Genomic DNA, 21,466 nt, shown 5'->3' with positions numbered 1-21,466 from the left:
TCCATGCAGCTCTGAATCAGAATATGAATCCACAGACTCAAGAAAGCCTCATCTTATAATTTAAAGAAAATCTTGTGCATAATTTAAATCTAAGGCACAGACAGAGCTTTTGGGATCTAGGCTGAAGGAATGAAATTTAAAATTCAGTTCAAATGTTTCTTCATATTTTGCCATGCTTTAGACACATTAGCAATGAATGCTTTGCTTCTGTAATGAAGTTGGTACTGCTTGATGGCCTTGGGAGAGAACATAACTTAGAAGAATGATGACTTTTCATTGACTACTTAGAAATTAAACCTGAAAACTGTGCTGCTCCATACTGGAAATATACATCCATCTGTATCAATTAGTCATGTTGAACCGAACGGGCTAGCCAGGTGGGTAAATTGCCTGTTTGGCAACCCAAAGGTCGTGGGTTCGAATCCTGACTCAGGCTTGGATCAGAGTAAAATGCAAAAAAAAAAAAAAAAAAAAAAAACTTTGGGAGGTGCATTATGGCCACAGAAGCCGATGCGCCAACAACTAACAAAAAAAAAAAAAAAAAAACAACATGTTGATAGACAAGAAAATGGAACTTCTTTTAAGAAAAGAAAAATTCTTTTTGAAATCTCTGCATGAGTGATGCAGAAGCATCACACCTGTGGAGATTTCAAAGATTTTATTGGGATCCTTTAGATCTACAGACTGGCTATATAGAATATTGCTATTTCTTGTGGAAGTAAGACGTTCGTTACGTTAACTGCTCCAAGGCATAACTTATATATACATAAGTGTATTTTGTCTGTAGAGGTGTGTGTTGCTGGGCCAATTTGCATGTTGTGTAGGCTGTGCGAGTGGGGCAGTCAAGCCAGAACTGTTCATTATGAAGGTTTGGCTCCATTGTACAAATCTTATATCTGGAGTAACCCATAGGAAAATCCCTGAGATTGGCTTGATTTTTTTTTTTTTTTTTTGTTAGTTGTTGGCACATCAGCTTCTGTGGCCATATTGCACTTCCTAAAGGTTTTTGCATTTTCTACTGTGTTCCAAGCCCGAGGCAGGATTTGAACCCGCGACCTTTGGGTTGCTAGGCAAGCACTTTACCCACCCGGCTAGCCCGGTCAGCGTTGGCTTGATTGAAGAATGCTGCCTTTGAAATTTCTTCAGTAGTTTACAGGAATTAAATTCAGACCTATCTAAACAAGTGAAAAGTTGTGAAACTGTCATACTGTTAATGAGGACTGGGCAAATGGGACAGTCCACCAAAACCATTCATTCATTACATTGCCCCCTCCCCCTTGCAAATCCTTCACCTGGTAAAAAAAAAAAGAAAAAAAGTCATCTATAAGTTAAAATCAGACAAATATTTTACTACCACTTTCCATGAAGTTTGGTGTAATGAATAATTTCCTATAGAAATGTCAGTGTAAATACATAATCCTTCATTCGTAATAGCAAACTACAGTAGTAGTGTGAACAGCATTGATTTAATTGTATCTCATATTGTGACTTCCTTCACAATGGGTTACCATGTATTGCACTACCTCAATTAAGTAATGCTTCACCAATGGAGAAGACTATTGTTACTTATTATCTCAGTGGATAACACCACCCATATGGCACTGTTTCAAGGCTTGTTGGTCTATCATCAGTGGGCGGGTTGGTACCCTGGTGTTGCAGTCGTACTAACCTAGTTATGAAGTATAACTCCAAAATATGAGAGATGTCAAAAGGTGTACATAGTAATATTACTAGTAAGAAATAAATGCAAAAGGCATTAATATACTACAAACTTGCAATTTACCAATACATATATACAGTGATGAGCCAAAACATTATGACCACCTACCTAATATGATGTTGGTCCTCCACGTGCAGCCAAAACAGCTCATACCCAGTGAGGCATGGACACTACAAGATTTATAAATGTCTTGTGGTATCTGGTACTAACACGTAACCAGCAGATCCTTTAACTCCTGTAAGGTCCGTGGTTGAGATGCCACAGATCGGAGTTGCTGTTCCAACACAAACCACAGACGCTCGATGGGATTGATGTCTAGGGAATTTGGAGGCCAGGGCAATACCTGGAAATCTTCCTCATGTTCTGCGAATCAGTCTCAAACTATCTGGGCAGTGTGGCATGGCGCATTATCCTGCTGAAAGACGGCACCGCCAGAGGGGAAAGACCATTGCAATGAAAGGGTATACCTGGTCAGCAATGATGTTTACGTAGGTGGTAGATGTCAAAGTTCCCGGCACATGGATGACCGGACCAAGGGTATCCCAGCAGAACATTGCCCAGAGCACGACACTGCTGCCACTGGTTTGTTTTAGTCCCACAGTGCATCCTGGCACCATCACTTCCCCAGGTGAATGATGCACAGATACCCGGCTGTCCACATGGTGCAACAGGAAATGTGATTCACCAGACGACCTTCCAATCACTCAAGGTCTAGTTTCGATGCTCGCATGCCCATTGTAGGTATGCCGGTGAACCGTAGTTAATACGAGCACTCGGAGTGGCTACGCAGCCCCCTTTTCAGCAGGGTTCAATGTACTGTGTGTTGTGATATATTACTCCTGTCACCAGCATTCCAACTACCAGCGAGTTGCGCCAAAGTCACCCATCTGTTCCCACGCACCATACGGGAGAGCCTTTGCTCACCTCGAGCATCGATGAGCCTTGGTCATCCAATACCTTGCCAGCGGTTCATGGGTTTCCCTCCTTGGATCACTTTTGGTAGGTACTAACCACGGCTGACCGTGAGCACCCCACCAGGTGTGCCGTTTCAGATATGCTCTGACCCAGTTGTCTGGCCATTACAATTTGGCCTTTGTCAGACTCGCTTAAGTCTGCTGCCTTTCCCATCTGAAGAACAAGAGTAACACGATTAACGGAGCTCAATATCAGGTGTTTTTTATACTGTGTCCTGACCCACGCACGTGCCTTGTTACCTGCAGTTGCTTCAATTTGCATAACGACTCGCTGGTCATAATGTTTTGGCTCATCGGTGTATATATACTGTTTATATGCCATTCACACTGCTACTGTAGTTTGCTATTACGAACGAAGGATTGTGTATTTACACTGATAGTTCTATAGTAACCCCAGAGTAATATACCAACTGTGTGGTACTACATGCAGGGTAGTGGAGAATGAAAAGGACCTGTGGGTAATTGTGCAGTCAAATATGAAGTTTTCTGAGCAGTGCAGATGGACTGCAAGATTAGCTCATGATGTCTTGTCAGTGATATACAGGAATTTTGTTAGCAGGGATAAGAAGCTGATTGTCCCCTTGTATAAGGCACTGGTCAGGCCACTCCTTGAGTGCTGCATACAGGTCTGGAGGCCTCATTTTAGGAAGGATGTAGAGCTGCTGGAATGAGTACAGAGAAGGGCAACGAGATTGGTGAATGGAACAAAGGGTTGCTATTACCAAGAAAGGCTTAAGCTCTGCAAATTGCAGTGTCTGGAGACTAGGCACCTGCAAGGTAATCTAATGGAGGTGTATAAGGTTTTGAATGGTTTGAGTAAGCTCAATGCCAATGAGGCTGTATCTCTTGGTCAGATTACTCACTTGAGGGGCCATAAATTCAAATTGAGGAAAGACAATTGATGTGCAGAAATTGCATTATCCAGTGGGTGGTTGATAGTTGGAACAAACTTCCATCTGTTGCAATGGAGGTTGAAAACTTAAATAAGTTCAAGGCAGAACTAAACAAGTATTTGGAGCGAATAGATGGGTGAATGGAAAGGGGTTTCTTTTTTTTTTTTTTTTTGTTTGATACTATATAAGCTTGCTTTCTTGCATCATATGTCTCTGCTAATGCTAATATATACAGGCATACCTCGGTTAACGTTACCTCTGATAACGAAGCTTTGATATAACGAAGTCGGCAATTTCAAGCCCCATTTAACATAAAAAAATATTCCAGTTTAATCACATGAAATCTAAACAAACTGAAGAAATTACGGAAACCTTTGGGGCTTCTCATGGTTGGTTTGAGAAATTTAAAAAACGGGCCAGGATTCATAGTGTAAAATTAACAGGAGAAGCTGCAAATAAGTTTCCAGTAAAACTAAAGGAAATAATTGAATGTGAAAATTTTCCAAATTTGGTGTTCAATGTTGACGAAAGCGGTTTGTTCTGGAAACGGCTACCAACAAAAAGCTTCATTTCTATTGAAGAAAAATCAGTTGCTGGGTTCAAAGCAGCCAAAGACCGTTTAACGTTACCCTTTGGATCAAATGCCTCTGGCGCTTATAAATTAAAATTGTTATTAGTTTACCATTCAGAAAATCCGAGGCCGTTAAAAGGTAACATAAAAATGAATTTACCTGTAATATGGAAAGCAAATAGAAAAGCGTGGGTTACCAAGGAGTTATTTACTGATTGGTTGTTAACCACTTTTGTCCTGAAGTAAAACGGTATTGTCAAAAAAAAACAACTTTGAAGAAAAAGCTCTTTTGTTGTTAGACAATGCTCTGGGACATCCTACTGATCTTAACACGTTGGACACATGCATTCCTGTCAAAGTTGTGTTTCTTCTAGCAAACACAACTTCCCTGATTCAACCATTGGATCAGGGAGTAATAGCATCATTTAAAGCTTATTATCTGCATCGAACATTAAGCAGTTTAACTGAACTAGAGGATAAAGAGGAAATGACAGTTAAAACTTTTTGGAAAAACTACACCATTAAAATCGCAATTGAAAACATTGATAGTTCTTGGAAAGAAGTCACTAAGAAATGCTTAAATGGAGTTTGGCGCAAAATATGACCAGAAGTTGTACTAGAAGAAGAAAATAACATCCAAGAAATTAGAAATGAAGTTATCCAGATGGCTCAATCAATAGGTTTCGAAAATGTCGATGAAGAGGATGTTAGGAATTTATTGAATGCAGAAGATGATGGTCTTTCAGTGGAAGATTTAGAAAACCTTGTTAGCAACGAAGACAAAGATAATGAAGACGAAGTTAAAGAAGTTCCTGCCGAAAAAGTGTTAACAACCAAAGATTTAAAAAAGGTGCTTAAATGAATTCTTTTAGTGAAAATGATCCTGATTTAGGAAGAAGTGTTATTGTTAAGCGATCAGTGTTAAATGCAATAACTCCGTATAGGCAATTGTTAAATGAAAGAGGAAAAAAGCATAAACAATCAACTTTAGACTCATATTTTAAAATGTGATTTCACTTTGTATGTAAGTTGACTGTTTATTTAATAAAACTTTTCTTTGTTCGAAAAAAAAAGCTTTTCATTTTCTTTACGTAAGAACGTATCCCTATTCTGGCCATAGTATTTTTACCTCTGAAAACGTTTCGCTTAACGAAGTAATTTTGTGGAACGCATCCTATTCGTTATTCGAGGTATGCCTGTATATAGTATTTTAACATTAGTCAAAACCAAATCTATAAGTTAGACTTCTGCTGGAGGAATCCCTTATCAAGTGTTCTAAGACAGATCAGTGAAAGTTAATTTGAGCTCATCAAGTGAAATTTTTAACTCTGTTAACTATTTTTTAACTTGTTAACTATTTGTTACCATGAAATTTATCTTACAGATGTTTGTCAGGAAACCTGATGTGAAGGACTTGTATTTCTTTTTTTTTTTTCAAAATGGGCAAAGTATGCAAATGATGGTTACCTCTGTATTTTTCTTTAATAGTTGAAAGTATAAATGAGGAGGACTAAGAAAAGTTGGTTCTGTGAGTTTGAAGTTATACAGTAAATGGATGTTGACTGGTTGTGGCACATATTTGGACTGGTTTAGAAGAAAGAGTGGGAATTAGAGATGTCAATTCAGAAGGATAATGCCCATAGAAGTATCTACAGAAAAGGCGTGCAGCGGAGATAGAACATCTACGAGAGTGGACAGACTTTGTAAAAGTTGGCTCGTTGATTAACACGACTGTTCTCTTTTGAATGGATTCTAGAAGCCTCAGAGAGGTTTTGGTTGCACAACTGTAGATGTTGGAACAATATTCCATGATAGGGTAGATTTCAGATTTGCACAAAGTGAGTAGTTGCTTCGAAGACAAGTAATGCTGATAGCAAAAGAGAAAGCCCTGTTTTTTATATATAGAGAAAGCAATATTTGTGATGTGCTTATTCTAAGGGAGATTAGAAGTCAGGGTAATACCTAGTAGAGATATGTGACCATGTCTAGAGATCTAAGTGTGATCATAGATAAGCATAGGAGGAATAGACTCCATTTTGACAGGACTGAATTTTAGAAGGATCAAAATTAATTAAGTTATCTTTGTCCCATTGGAGCATTACCTGGAGATCAACATTTAAGAATTGGTGGTGAATATTCTAAATGATGAAGCTGCTTGTAAAGGGCAAGGCTTCTCAAACTGGAAGGCAGAATGCAATGTGTTATCATCAACAAAACTATGAATAGGATTTCCAGTTAAAGGAAGGTCATTAACCTATTATTAACATTATTAGGTCACTGACATAATCAATATTGGTGGTTAGTGGATTTATCCATTACTTTAGAAAGATTAGAGATGAGTGCATTGGGACAATATTTGGATGAGAGGGATTTTTCACCCCTATTAGGAACTGGCTTGATATGAGCAAATTTTCAAGCAGAAGGAAAACACCAGTGGAATAAGAAAGTGTAAAAAAGGCACCACAGAACAGAAGCAAGCTCAAGAACACAGGTTTGGAGAACAAGTGAAGAAATGCCATCAGCACTTAGATTTCTTGGCATCAAGGTTGTTAAAAATTCTTCTTACATCTTTTGGTAGAAGACCACAGAAGGCATTGAGTGGAGTGTACTGGGAGTGGTATTACTGTTAGCTGTAGTAGTGGCAAATGATGCAAGAAAGCAAGCTTATAAAGCATCAGCCAAAAAATAAATAAATAAACCTTCCCATATCACCTATACCCTCTAATAATTTGTCTAGTTCTTCCTTGAATTTATTCAGACTACAAACTTCCACAACAACAAATTGAAGTTTATTCCACTAGCTTAAGACACATATATCCTGTAACCATCCGTCAGTTTAATTTATGCCCCACCATGTGTACAGGGTGCCTCCGTAGCCAGGTGGGAAGGAGCAGCAGTGTGTAGCACACGCTTCTTGATTAGACCGGGGTTCGAGCCCGTCACCACGAAATACGGAGGATGCGGAAAGGTCAGGGAATGACCACCGCATATTTCTGGAGCAATATGGCCTTAGTTGCTAATGCTTCTAAAAACCAAATAACAAACGAACAAACCATGTGTACAGTCTGAGAAGGGGAAGAATGCCATCAGCATTGAGCTTGCATTCAAAGCCTTAATGAAAAGTAGGATGCTAGTAAGTCGGCATTATATTAAGGTTTTCCGTAGCCGAGTGGTCAGGAGCGGGAGTGCAGTAGCACACGCTCTTTGAGTAAACCGGGGTTCAAGCCCCTGACTGCTGAATACAATCGATCTGCCAACCCGCACTGGACCAGCGTGGCAGATTATGGTCCATTTCCCTCAGCATGAATTGTTGAGGAGGCTTCCATCCTGCAGTGGGTTGATAATGGCTGCAATTTACTTTTTTTTTTTTTTATATTTAGCTGCAAAGGTTATAAAACCATCGGCAAATGTTGCTGTCAGTACTTTTGCAAGAGGCCAGAATGCTCAGATGTTTGGACAAGGAGCAAGTGTCCTACTCATAGCCTGTTCTAAATCTAGTTTGGATTGATTAATAACTGATTTACAATTGTTGTGAGCTTTAGTATAGACATATAATGAGCTTGGAGATTTTGATGCAAGCCAGTTGTGATATGCAAACTTCCTATCTTGAATAATCTTAGCACATTTGTTGAAAAAGCCAACAAAGTTGCTAAGGTTGTTCAAGGTTTAGATAAATTTGGGACAAGATTTTAAGGTGGAGTGTAGAATAATGGACATTTCACCCCTACAAGAATAATTTCACTGACACAATCTGAGCAAACAATAACACCAGAAGTTTTAAAACTAATCCAGCCAGGGAAAGAAGAATAGAAATCTTGCAGATCATCCCATTTTGCATTCTTGTAATGCCAAATAACATGATACTGAGAATGGCTGGGAGAAAGGCTTCCATGGTCATTTTCAGTGCTTAGCGGCCACACACCTCTATCATATACTTTGATGGGTTGCTCGTGAGAAAAAGAACAAGAGGGTTGGATTTGTAGTTAGCATTATCTGATATTTTGGTAGGTAAATGAACAATCTGTGCAAGGTAATTAGTAATTGCAAAAGTCTCATTATCTTACCCAACTGTGTGCATGTGGCTGGAAAACTGAAGCTATCTGGAGTTCTGAATGTTAACATTACCAAAGAAGATTAATTCATTGTTAGGAAAGTTGGACTGGAGAAAGTTAAGTTTCAGAGGAAGGAAGTCAAAGAGTTACAAGTGATTGGTGGTGTTGGGAGAACAATATAGGCAACAGATGAATTTGACAGAATTAGGTAGAGAGGTTTGAGGCCAGAGAAGGTTGGAAAGTGATTTCAAATTACTGGGTCTCTTTGACAAGGAATATCAGAGTAGACATATGCAGAAGTACCACCTTTAAAGCAAAAGGAATTGTACAACCAACAAATAATTACGATAACTGAAATGATCGGTTGTTGAGGCAACCTATAATTGGGATTCTGTCAGAAAAAGTTAGTGTTACTTGGCAGACTAAGTTGAAATGGACATCATTGAGATTGAAACTGAGACCATGTATATTTGTGAAATGGATGATGATGAAGTTTTGCCCATATTGTCTCTTTAAACATTTTAGAACTCCTTGATCCATAGGCTGGGTCATGTATGTTACATTCAGTGGTAAAAACTTGTCCTTATGTTTCCTTTAAGTTCCTCACAACTGGAGTGTGAAGGAGCAATATTCAAAAAGAGAATAGCCTTTTCAGGTAATTTATTTTCCTTGAGTGTTTCTTTACAGAAGGTACAAATTCATGAACCGATTCTCTGACTAAATGTGTGATAATAGGAAATCCATCCATGCTAATTTCTGAGCGGTTGTAAACTGGTAAAAATGAACAGGTTAAAGCTCTAGGATTAATTGACCAATAACAAAAAAGCGGAAATTTGTGAATTTCGCTTGCATTGCTCCAGGTGACTATTATTTTCTCTTAGGATTTTTTGTACTTTGGTGCTGCAGGCTCTGTGTTTTTGTTTATTATTAAACATCTTATAATTTAGACCTGTTTGACCATATTGTGGAGTTGTTCTACAATCAGTCATTCTATTTGGGATGGGATGTTGATAAATGACCTTAAATCTTCTTTATATTTTTGAGCAACAGGCTGATCACACAATAATTCTCTACCTCTGCTAATACCCAATACATGAATGTCATGAGTTTTTTCCAGTGTCCAAGCAGTCTCTTTTGATGTAGGGACAGGGCCTTTTCTTTGAATATGGGTCTGCTGATTGGATTTTTGCAATCTTTCTTGCAAGACACAGCCATAATGTGTTTGCAGTCCTGAAAAAGTGGAATGAGAACTTTTTGACAACCCTTGTGAAACAGACTGAATGCAAAATTTTTCTGAATTTTTATGATTTTTTTTTTTTTTTTTTAGCATTAGCATTAGTAAAGGCACATGTTGCAAAAAAGCAAACTTATATAGCATCAGCCAAAAAAAAAAAACCTTCTCATTTCACCCATCCACTTGTTTGTCAGTTAAATGTAAGAAAGCCACTCCATGTGCCTTTCTTATGTTTAACTTCAACAATTTCTCCTGCACTTTGCTCTCAGTTGTTACAAAATATGGCTCTCTGTTTAGAGTTTAATAACTTTAATAACCTGTCCTTACTTCCCTACAGAATTCCTCACGTGTGAATGTAGATGCAAAATACTCATTCAGTTTGTCAGCTGTCTGAGCAGGATAATCAGTAGTTGACCAATCAATATAAATGGACCAATCTGATTCACCCCCTTCTAGAGTTTATATAAGTAAAGAAGCCTTTGCATCTTTTGCCAAAGATTTTTTGTAATCTGCCTTCGCTTGCCTAACCTCTTTTATGACTTGATTACAGACTAGCTTATACCATAGGCTTCTGTGTCGCCTGATAATTTATATGCATGCCATGCATTTTTTTTCTCTGTCATGAGTCTCATTAGTTCATCTGACATCCATTTGGGTCTAAAGCTTGAACAGTATTTCTTAGTTGGTCTTGTTTGAGTGTTTACTATTTTTTATTTTTTATCTTTCATTTCACCCTGCTAGTTTTGGTGTATATAAACATTATATTGTCGAAAACAAAGCTAGCATTGTACTTGATGTATCTGCTACCAAAATTACTCTTTTTTTTTTTTCTCTCCCCGTTTAAAGTAGTTTGTTTCGGTAGGGATCAGTTAATCTGGTGGACAGGTTAGGTAAATGTTGGTTTAGACGGGTTCAATTACATAAATTTCCCTTTATACTTGTTATGGCTATGTTGCGAAGGTGGTTTACAACTTTGTTATAACTATTATGTTGTAGCCAATGTGATATTGTAACAGTTAATAGTGGGCCAAGCCTACAGCTGGCTCTGAAATTCGAAGATACTGGTAGATATAAATTTATTGTTCTAATTTGTGTCATTGCATAGCATAGGGATGGACATTAGATCTACAAACTGAATGAAAATATCTATTAAAACAATTGGAAATTATCTCATTGTCAATGTAGGGGAGTTGTTCTGTCCTGATTCAATGTTAATTGACTTAGTTTAATTTTTTAAAATAACTTGATCACCAATTTTAGATTTTTCACCAGTTAGTGGTTACAGGTTACATACTGTTATATAGATTTTTTTTCAATTTTTTGTTAATTGAATTAAATCATCAAGTTACTTAAAGTGATTTATACTTTCCTGAAGGTTATTAGGGGCAGGAGACATTTCATTACTCTTTCAGGAAATGGATTGCATTTAAAAAACCTCACACATTTGGCAATAAAAGCATCGTGGACAGGGATCTGCTTCCTACACTACTAGTGCAAAAGCAATCTTTCAAGGTTACTCTCAGTGGCTCCATGAGGTGATTTCATTTAATCATTCCAACAAAGCAGTGCTATGGAAGTTGTAAGGCCTTGTTACAGTGTTTCAATTTAATTGCTAAGTGAAGCTCTCTGAGTGTATTTTAAAAACTCCAACTTTCTGTGCACATACTTTTGACCATAGCAGCAGATAATTTCCTTAAAACATAGAGAGCTCCTCATTGCAAAAATTCATCGTAACATTAGAGACCCCCAAACTTGACTGAACAGCTGCTTAAGCTATCACTCCAGAGTGATAGCACAAACAGTTGTTCAGTCAAGTACACCACAGTACCTTAGCACACCACATGCCATCATGGATATATCATCTTGTAGTTTGGAAATAATTTCCAGTTTCATAATATACACCATTTATTAGTAAGGCTAATTAATCTCACTTAATTTATTTGTTAATTAAAATGATATCTCCCCTATATTTAAATTGATTAAAGTTTCTATTTGGGACAGCATACCACATGTTAAATGGTTGTGGTTATTGGGGCTATGAGATTAATGACAGTAACAACTTTGAAGTTATTTGTAATCAGTAGTATAATTATATTTTGCAGCACAACTCGCATGGCAAGGAATCTGGCAGAGAAACAGCGTAGAGACAAGCTTAATGGATATATTAATGAACTTGCCAATATTGTCCCTATGGTTTCTATGGCAACAAAACGGTTAGATAAAACCAGCATTCTCCGTTTAAGTGCAGCTCATTTAAGGATTCATCAAAGTGAGTGTCTTTTAAATTAACAAATTTGATAATTAATTGCAAATTAATATTAATTATTAAATTGACTTAAATTTATTAAATTAAACAAGGTAAATATTGTACAGTGGATTCCAGTTATTTGGGCCACCAGTTAATCGGGGCAACCATTTAATTGGGGCAAATTTTAAAAAACAGAACCCAATCGAGAAAATAGACAGGGTTTATTTCGCTTAATTGGGACAACATGCCGTTTAATCAGGGCAGGAGACCGCAGCACTGGAGATTACCCTACGATTGTCTCGGACTGTACCATGTGGTTCGGTCAGATTTCTGGAGGTCACAACCATAAAATAATAAAAACAATTAGCAGTCACCTGTTTATAAATTCAAAAACAGCTCTAAATTAGTTATTGCACTAATTGAAAAATTATCTTTCGCATCACATTCAGACAATAGTTCGCTTAAAGTTTCGTGTTTTATATATGTCAATATAGAACCCCTTTCAATTTTTTGTTTCTTTACAGAGTCAGGAGTAACATTGTTGTCTTTGAACGTAATGTTGTGCTTGCGTACATGATTTTGTAGTCCTGTTGTGGAACCTCCTTTGCACTGTATAGTGATGGAACATTGATAACAGGAAGCACAATGCTAATTGTTTTTTTTTTTTTTTTTAAATAAGTCCATACTTCTGATTTCTTTGAATTCATCTTGAAAAACCCCTAAAATAATTTTAAATAAATTAATATAATAAAATATAAGACTGATATAAATTGAAACTCTGTTCCAAAAAAATTAAACGGAAAATAATCAAAGACTAATAAATGATCTTGTTGCGATATGCAAACATTGCAGTCAAAATATCTAATGAATTTATTACGTACTTGATAATAAAACAACACCACTTTCATGCAATAAAAACAAATCATATCATTATAAATATTCACTATCATTTGATTACTTATTTTTTATTTGTTATCTCTTAAAACATATTGAAACACGACAGATTGTTGTAGCATTGAACAACAGTATAATATAAAATGTGCGCTCTTTCAGAAAATTATGTTATCAAAAACTACAATCTTGTCAATTATGCAGTAGAGTACCATTCAAATTTTATAATGCACCAAAAAAAGGAAATAACTAGTTATCGAATGGTTATTAAATCTGCTCAAATAACTCGTTAACCAGTTTCGGTTGTGGGGGTTTGATGGCACATAACCTGCTTTGGTATAATGTGCCTATTCAGTTATTTTATGAATATATGAGAAATTCTTGTAACGTCAGAAAAAGCTGAAATCAGAAATAATTAAAGACTCCAATTTGCTTCAGAAAGTTGAAAAATTCAGTAATATTTGCATTGTCACCAATGACATTCTCTAGAGTTATTGATTTCCAAAGGTTAACCAATGATAGCAGGGTTGTATTTCTGTCTTGTTTATAGTATGAGCAATCAGTGAGAATGTGTTTAACAGTCAGATTTATAGAACAATGTGGACACTGTGGTGGATCATCTCCTGTGAGTAAATGAAGGCGAGTCAAATGAGTATGATCTATTCTTTCTCTTTAAAGGACTATTTCTTCTTGTCTTGATGTGGAATGCCAAATTTTAGGATCCTGTTTAAATTGAAAAACTTTATTTGTTTGAGAGTATCAGAGTGCTGTCCATTCTGTTAGGCATGTGCCATGAATGATTTGTGTATATAGTCTGATGCTGGAACAAGGATATTGGTTAAATCTAAGGTAGTTGGATTTTTTCCAACTTTATCGGACAGTTCATTACCAGAAATTCCAGAATGTGTCGGAATCCAGCAGAAGGTGACCATTTGGTGGCGCTCTTCAATCTGCAGTAATAATCTCCTAATTTCATTTAGAACAGGGTGAACTTTATCTGAGGAGTTACATAATTGAGCTGAGGGAATCAGTGTAATTAACAAATTTTAATTAAGTGTTGGAACAGATCTGAACATATCTTTTCTAAGACTAGTTTAATTGCGTATAATTCTGCTGAGAAGATACTGAATTCAAGTGGAAGGCATTCAAGTGAAATAGTAGTATTTGGAAACACTGTGGCTGCTCCAACATTTGAGTTGGAATTAGAGCCATTCGTATAAATTGGGGAAAAATCAATATATCTATGAGTGTGAACTGAATGAAGTTGTCTGGAATTTGATGCTTGTAGAATATTTTTTCCCCATTGGCAGAGTTAAATGTCACAAGTCAGTTGAAGAGCAGGAGTCCATGGTAGTTGAGGGCAATTTACTACCTGTTGTACAGAACGAATGGAAACATTCCAAACCTGCATTAGTTCAAGAAGGTGAAGACCAGCTGGTTTTACTATGCTAGGTTTATTTCTGTAGAGGTTTTCTAGTGGCATATTGAATAGGTATGGCTGAATGGGATGCAAGGCACAACTTTGTATTTTGACAGCATACTTCAGTAACAATGTTTTCCTACGTAATGTTAGTGGTGGCTCATGAGCATCAATGTAGAGGCTGTGAGCTGGCGATGTTCTGACTGCACCAAGTGCAATCCTCAAGGTGCTGTGTTGAACTGGATCAAGACAGTGCAGTGCATTTGCTCTGGCAGAATCATAGACAGGAGCACCATAATTGAAACAGGATCTGATTAATGCCCTGAATAACTGAAGCAGGGAGGTGCGATCTGCACCCCACGTTAGGGAGGATAAGGTTCTAAGTATATTTAACTTTTTTTATACAGGAAGTACGTACATTTTTAATATGGTTTAATAAATTTAATTTGTTGTCAAGGATTAATCCTAGAAATCTGATGTTAGTAGTGACAGGGATGTAGACATTGTAAATTTGAAGTTCAGGATCCGGATGAAGTTTTCGTTGTCTACAAAAATTGATTGCAACTGTTTTCTGCTGAGAGAGAGAGAGAGAGAGAGAGAGAGAGAGAGAGAGAGAGAGAGAGAGAGAGAGAGAGAGAGAAAGAGAAAGAGAGAAGTTTTGGGAATGCAGGAAAGGTCATCTGCATAAAGCTGTTTAGTGATATAATCTATTCTAAGAGCAAAAAGAGTGGCACTCAGTACTGATCCCTGTGGAACACCTTCTTCCTGAATGAAAGTTGCAAAGAGGGCATGTTGGTATCGCACTTGGAACAATCTAGAATGTAGAAAATTCTGAACAAATTTGGGAAGGTTGCCCCATAGACTGAGAGTGTAAAGATCACTAAGTATGTCATGCCGCCATGTGGTGTCAAATGCCTTCTCTATAGCTGTTGAAACCATTACTAGATGTTTGTGTTTAACGGAGGCATTCTGAATGGAAAATTCAGCCTTGACCATGAAATCCAAGCATGATCTGTTTTTTTGAAAGCTGTGTTGACTATGGTTCATTAGATGTTCTGACTCAATGATCCAGATGAGTCTACTGTGGACAATTTTTTCAAGGATTTTGCTGAAGCAGCTTGAGAGATATATTGGTCTATAGCTGTTGGGGTTCGATGGATCTTTTCCAGGCTTTAGGAATGCCAAAACAATAGAATGATGCCAAGAAGCTGGATAAACATTTTCAAAAAAAATACAGTTGTAAAAGAGCAGAAGGAGGCGCAAAGCTTTGTCATCAAGATGTTGCAGCATGACATAATAGATCCCATCTGGTCTGGCAGCACCATTGTGGGCTGTTTTAATGGCATGTAAAAGTTCAGAATATTGCAGCGGTTTGTTATATGGTAGAGTGAGAATAGTTTGGAAGTTAATAGAATGCTGTTCTTTACTGTTTTTAATTTGCTGGAAAGATGTAGTATAAGCTGATGCTGCTGATATTTCAGCAAAGGTATTTCCCAAAGCCTTTGCTGTATCCAAGGGACTTTATAGATCTTACCCATTCCAGGAGAGGATTGGAGGTGATATGGTTGGAAACTTACCAGATAGCGTAGGTTGGAAACTTACCAGATAGTTTAATTTTTAATGGGATGTGGTAGTACTCTTTGGGGAAGGAGATGGTATTGTCAGAGGAGTATTATTTTTCTGATCTAAGAGTTTGGGTTGTTGCTTACGTATACAGCAATACCTTGCTTAGCAGGGCTTCAAACAGCATGGGTTTCACTATAACACGGTTTTCAATTAAGTTTAAGTTGAAAATTTACTGTACATATTACTCTACATATATGCTGTGGTGCCAACTCTATGTCTCACATGCACATGTGCCAGTAGCTCCCTTCGGGCAGTCAGCAGCAACGTGCAACATTGTTCAATATTCTTAATTCCATCCTGAAGAGATGATGTGATAGCTTTTCAAGCTTTTCATTTCACAATTTATTTTTTACCCTTAGAGGGATACGATCAAAACTATATTTGCATCTTGGCTAGAAATCACTGCCACCAACATGTGTTCTATTTGGCAGCATGTTTTGTCCCATTTGGCAAATGATTTTGCTGGTTTTGAATTGCAAATTCAGACAATTGCTGAAGAAGTTGTGAAGATTGGAAGAGACTTGGGATTCGAAACTTTGGACATTGCCAATGTACGTGATTGCACTGACTCACATGCAAATGATTAGATGATGCAACTCTCTTTGAAATTGAAAAGCAAACTGTATATGAAGAAGAGGAAAACAATTCTGAAGTGGGACCAAAAGAATTTTTAACAGAAGAATTGGAGAAAGATTTTTGGGGGGGCTTGACATGGCCTGAAAGGTGATTATTATTATTTAGCCATATAGTGCAAGGAAGCCTGAGGCTTATGCTGCACCAGCCAAAAAAATCCCCAAGTTACCCTGAGAGCGAGCGAGCAAGAGCACCTAAGAAGTTGAAAGGAATCACCAAGAAAGAAAAAAAATGATGATATCCAGCTCAGCACCCTGTGTGTGCCAAGCCCATACTCACCAGATGTGAGCCCTTGGGGTGATTATGAATGGAGATCTGGATGTTGAAGGCAGCATCAATATACGGCAAATTTTACAATATGGAATTCGTTGCCACAAAGACTTGTACGCCAAGAAAAAGAAGAGACGACTTCACCAGACTTTATTATTGAAATACCTAAATAAACAAAGCTTTTTTCTCATCTCTCATAGACTGTTTCTCTGGCATGCATTCAATTAAAACCCATTATAATTATACCTCAATCAGTATGGTTTCGCATAACACTGAACAGTTTCGGTACCAATTATCAGTGCTATCCGGGGTATTGCTATACTTGGTTGTTACTCAAAGAGAATATTTTTAGCCCAATCAGAAATAGATTTATTAGTGGGAACTGTGACATCGGTTTGAGTGGGGACTGTTTGATACTTTTTTAAGGCATTAGCATAGGTAGCATTAGCAAAGGCACATGATGCAAGAAAGCAAGCTTATATAGCATCAGCCAAAAAAAAAAAAAAAAACCCTTCTTATTTCACCCATCCACTTGCTCCAAATGTTTGTCTAGTTCTGCATTGAATCTATTTAAGCTATCAACTTCTACAACGACAGATGGAAGCTTGTTCCAGCAATCAACAACCCGCTGGCTAAAGGCAAACTTCCGCACATCCATCCTACAACTGTCCTTCCTCAATTTGAATTTATGCCCTCTCAGATGATTATTCTGAGCAAGAGGAAGGATCCCATCAGCATTGAGCATGCTCAAACCATTCAAGGCTTTATACACCTCAATCAGATTACCTTGCAGGTGCCTAGTCTCCAGACACTAATTTGCAAAACTTAAGCCTTTCTTTGTAACAGCACCCCTTTGTTCCATTCACTAATCTTGTTGTCCTTCTCTGTACTCGTTCCAACAGCTCTACATCCTTCTTAAAATGAGGCCTCCAGACCTGTATACAGTACTCAAAGTGTGGCCTGACCATTGCATTATACAAGGGGATAATCACCTCCTTATCCCTGCTAGAAAAATTCTTGTATATCATTGACAAGACACCATGAGCTACTCTTGCAGACCATCCGCACTGCTCGGAAAACTTTATATCTGCCTGCACAATTACCCCCAGGTCCTTTTCACTCTCTACCACTGTCAGTGTAGTACCACACAGTTGATACGTTACTCTGGGGTTACTGCTTCCCATAGACATCTTATAAACATTTTTGTTTATAAGAGGTACAACTAGTTTTCTTGCTTCTTGGTAACTTACTTTGTTCACAACCTTGTATTTTACTATTTTTCTCTTGGTTTTCCATTTTTCACAAGTCTTGGAATATGCAGGATGATCACCTTTGCAATTTGGGCAGGTCATTTTTGTAGTCGTACAGTCACTTTGTATGTGATCTGAAGACCCACAGTTAGAGCAGACAGGAACTCCTCTGCATACAGTTTGTGAGTGGCCATACTTTTGGCATTTATAACATCGTAAAGGGTTGGGAATGTAGGAGCAGATGCGGCCAAGTAAACAACCTGCTTTTACAGAGGAGGGTAAGTTGGATCTATTTAAGGTGAGGATAATATTCTGTTTGGTATAAGTTATCTTTTTTAGTCATTATCCATTTTGCTTGAATTACATTTTGTCCCTGCAGCTCTTGGGTTATTTCCTCCTCTGTGACATTTAAAAGGTCCCAACTGGATATGACACCTTTAGATGAATTTAGGGTTGCACGAGGAGATATTTTTACTGGAATGCTGGAAAAGTTTGTAAGCTGTAATGTTTCTCCGAATGCCTGTGGTTTTTTATATCTCTGACTAGTGAGAAATATAAAAAAGAAACAGAAAGGTGTCTTTCCTTTCTGGGCCTTTGCCTACTTCCTGTAGTGTCAAACAGCTACTGTAGTAGAAAAATGAGGAAAACAGTAATCAGAACAAAATAGAATCTCTATATGGCAAAAACTCTTTGAAAAGATCGCTTTATTGAACGCACTATAATCGCTTGGCCACGGAACTCTTGGCACCTGTGGCCATGGCAACTTGTTGTAAAGGTATTTGCAATATGAGATATAATTAAAATGATGCATTAAAATTACTTTGGTAGTAGAAATGGTGTGTGCATAATTAAACTTCTTCATACTCTTAGGCATTTAGCCGAGAAATGTCTTTTAAATTCCTAAATAATTCATTGTAATTTATATTACTGCAAAAAACCATACCTCAAAAAAGTAGTGGACTATTTCTGGTTCTGTGTGTCTGTACCATGAGAAAAAATGTCTCGTGCTAGATTTTTTGACTGAAGTCTTGAATCAAGGAGTTCTGCAGATTCATTTGGTAAATTTATAGCAGTACCTATATCAAATACAAATCCCATGATATAATATGTACCTGTTTTTCTGAAAATTAAAAGCTGCGTGCAATCCCCCGCCCCCAGAAGTTCTAGGATAGATCGGTCCAAACTAGATTTTGAACAGGCTAAGAGTAGAAAACTTGCTTCTTGTCCAAATGGTAGCTGAGCATTCTGGTCTCTTGCCAAAGCTTTTGGCTGCAACTTTTGACCATCTCTGTTCCCACCTCTGTCGGAACCAGATGGTTCTATTGCCACTTCAGATAAAGCTGAACTGCTAGTATCCTATTTTTCTTCTAATGCTATGTTAGAAGAAAAACTTCTAATGTTTAACTAGATCTTAATGATCTAGTTAAACCACCACCTACCATTCCCAGTACACTCCATTCAATGCCTCCTGTGGTCTTTCGTCAAAAGGATGTCAGAAGGATTTTGAACAACCTTGATGCTAAGAAAGCTCTAGGTCCTGATGGTATTTCTCCACTTGTTCTCAAAACCTGTGCTTTTGAACTTACTCCTGTTCTGTGTTGCCTTTTTTCACTTTCTTATTCCAAAGGTGTTTTTCCTTCTGTTTGGAAATTTGGGAGGGGACAATAACTGGATGGGAGCCATCCAGTTATTGTCCCATTGCAATTACTTCTACTCTTTCTAAAGCAATGGAAAAATCAATTAACTACCAACTCTTAAAAACTGTCTAGAAACTTTCCATCTGATCAGTGATTGCCAGTATGGATTTCATCAGTGTTAATCCACTGGTGATACTCTGGTTAATGTTACCCATCTATGGAAAAGTTCAATGAAAATGTTTGGTGAAACTCAAGCAGTTGTGCTTGACATTTCAAAGGCTTTTGATTGTGCTTGGCATAAAGGTCTTCTAAATAAGCTTCCATCTTATAGTTTGCCAACTGTTTTTTGTAATTGGGTATCAAGTTTTCTCTCTGACTGCTCATTGCAGGTGATGGTAGATGGCTCTCGGTCTTCCCACTTCTCCGCTAATGCTGGTGTTCTGCAAGATTCAGTTCTTTCTTCCACTCTTTCCTCTTGTGTATTAATGACCTTCTTCCATTGACTGGAAATCCTATCCATAGTTTTGATGATGATGATAGCACATTGCATTCTACCTTCCAGTTTGAGAAATCCTGCACTGCTCAAGCAGCTTTAACTTCTTGAATATCCACTACCAATTCCTTAAATGATGAATTTCCAGGTAATTCTCCAGTGGGGCAAAGGTACCTTAGTTGATTTCAATCCTTTGTTCAATTCTGTCTTATATTTTGCAAAAAGGATTCTTCTGCTCCTATACTTATCTTTGATGACACTCCGATTTCTAGGCAAGATCGTATATCTCTATTGGGGATCACCCTGACTTCTAATCTCTCTCTCTCTCTCTCTCTCTCTCTCTCTCTCTCTCTCTCTCTCTCTCTCTCTCTCTCTCTCTCTTTCTCTCTCTCTCTCTCTCTCTTGGCATAAGCACATTACAAATATTGCTTCATCTTTATCTAAAATTCTGGGTTTTCTCTTTTGCTCTCGGCATTACTTTTCTTCCCAACAGCTGTTTACTCTGTACAAATTGCAAATCTGTTCTACCATGGAATATTCTTCCCACATCTGGGGCGATGTCCCCAAAACTTCTCCCAGGCTTCTAGATTCCATTTAAAAGAGGGCAAAGAGTTAGGTTAATTAATGACTCATCTCTAACAGCCTCTCCACTCTCTGTCTCATAGACGTTTTGTTTCTGCTGAATGCTTTTTCTATAGATACTTGGGCACTGTTCATCTGAATCTGAATAGATTACATGGGCACTGTTCATCTGAATTGGCTTCTATAATTCCCTCTATTTCTCTTTCAAAGAAGTCTGAACACATACTGCAGCCAGTCAACTTTATACACTGGAACTACCTCCTTTATACGTATTTCCTGAAAATTACAATCTAAAGGAGTTCAAGTCTAATTTCAACAGATATTTTCTTTCATCTTTTCAACCTCCAGCCCATGCATGGTACTAAGTACTATAGATTCTAATACCACTCGTGTCTGGAGTTTTCATAAAAAAAAAATATTGACATCAGTAGTTATTCAAAGTAAGTTTCCTTACCTACTGACCACCCTGCATATGAGGATAGTTTAAGGTTGACCTGGATTTTCAGTAACATTCTGCATACTTCTTGCCTAACAGTCATGCACCCTGCATCTGCTTAGTTGATACCATCAAGACAGTGTCAGCTCTCTCACTTCAAGTATGGAACAATGTTGTATTTTCAAATTTCTGATGAAAGGGAATATGAAACCACTGAAATTCTGTAGAGAGAGAAATGTGTATTTGACTGATGCTGAAGGCCATGATGCAGTCACTAATCAATCACTTGCCAACTATTTTTCTGTCAACCAGTGTCATATGAACACTTGCTGGGGAACCGATTTTGGATATTAAGCACATTGCAGTGCATAATATTACATTCCAACTGTGGATAAGCATAGAAAATTGTAAATAATTGAGGAGTGGAAATTTGGGGAAACTAAGAAATATTACTTTCTTGAGCATTATTTACACTCTTCATAAAAAAAAAAAAAAAAATATTGAATATCCAAAGAGTAACAAAGTGTAAATTCCCT

At 37.5% G+C, this 21,466-nt stretch overlaps 1 protein-coding gene across 5 annotated transcripts in view; it reads left to right on the top strand.

Annotated features, from left to right (window-relative positions):
- LOC150081989 (circadian locomoter output cycles protein kaput-like) overlaps positions 1–21,466 on the top strand; it is a 269,964-nt gene that overhangs the window by 92,210 nt on the left and 156,288 nt on the right. For all 5 annotated transcript variants that reach the window (XM_090379039.1, XM_090379036.1, XM_090379038.1 and 2 more), the window contains one exon: positions 11,547–11,713. In XM_090379039.1, the coding sequence (XP_090235165.1) occupies positions 11,557–11,713 (157 nt within the window). In that variant the 5' untranslated portion in view covers positions 11,547–11,556. The remainder of the gene's footprint in view (positions 1–11,546; positions 11,714–21,466) is intronic.

This window comes from Mastigoproctus giganteus, chromosome 8 (assembly GCF_048544385.1).
Source record: "Mastigoproctus giganteus isolate SK-2022 chromosome 8, ASM4854438v1, whole genome shotgun sequence".
Taxonomy (NCBI): Eukaryota; Metazoa; Arthropoda; class Arachnida; order Uropygi; family Thelyphonidae; genus Mastigoproctus; species Mastigoproctus giganteus.
The sequence above is the reverse complement of the archived record's forward strand: the minus strand, read 5'-3'. Positions and strand labels throughout refer to the sequence as shown.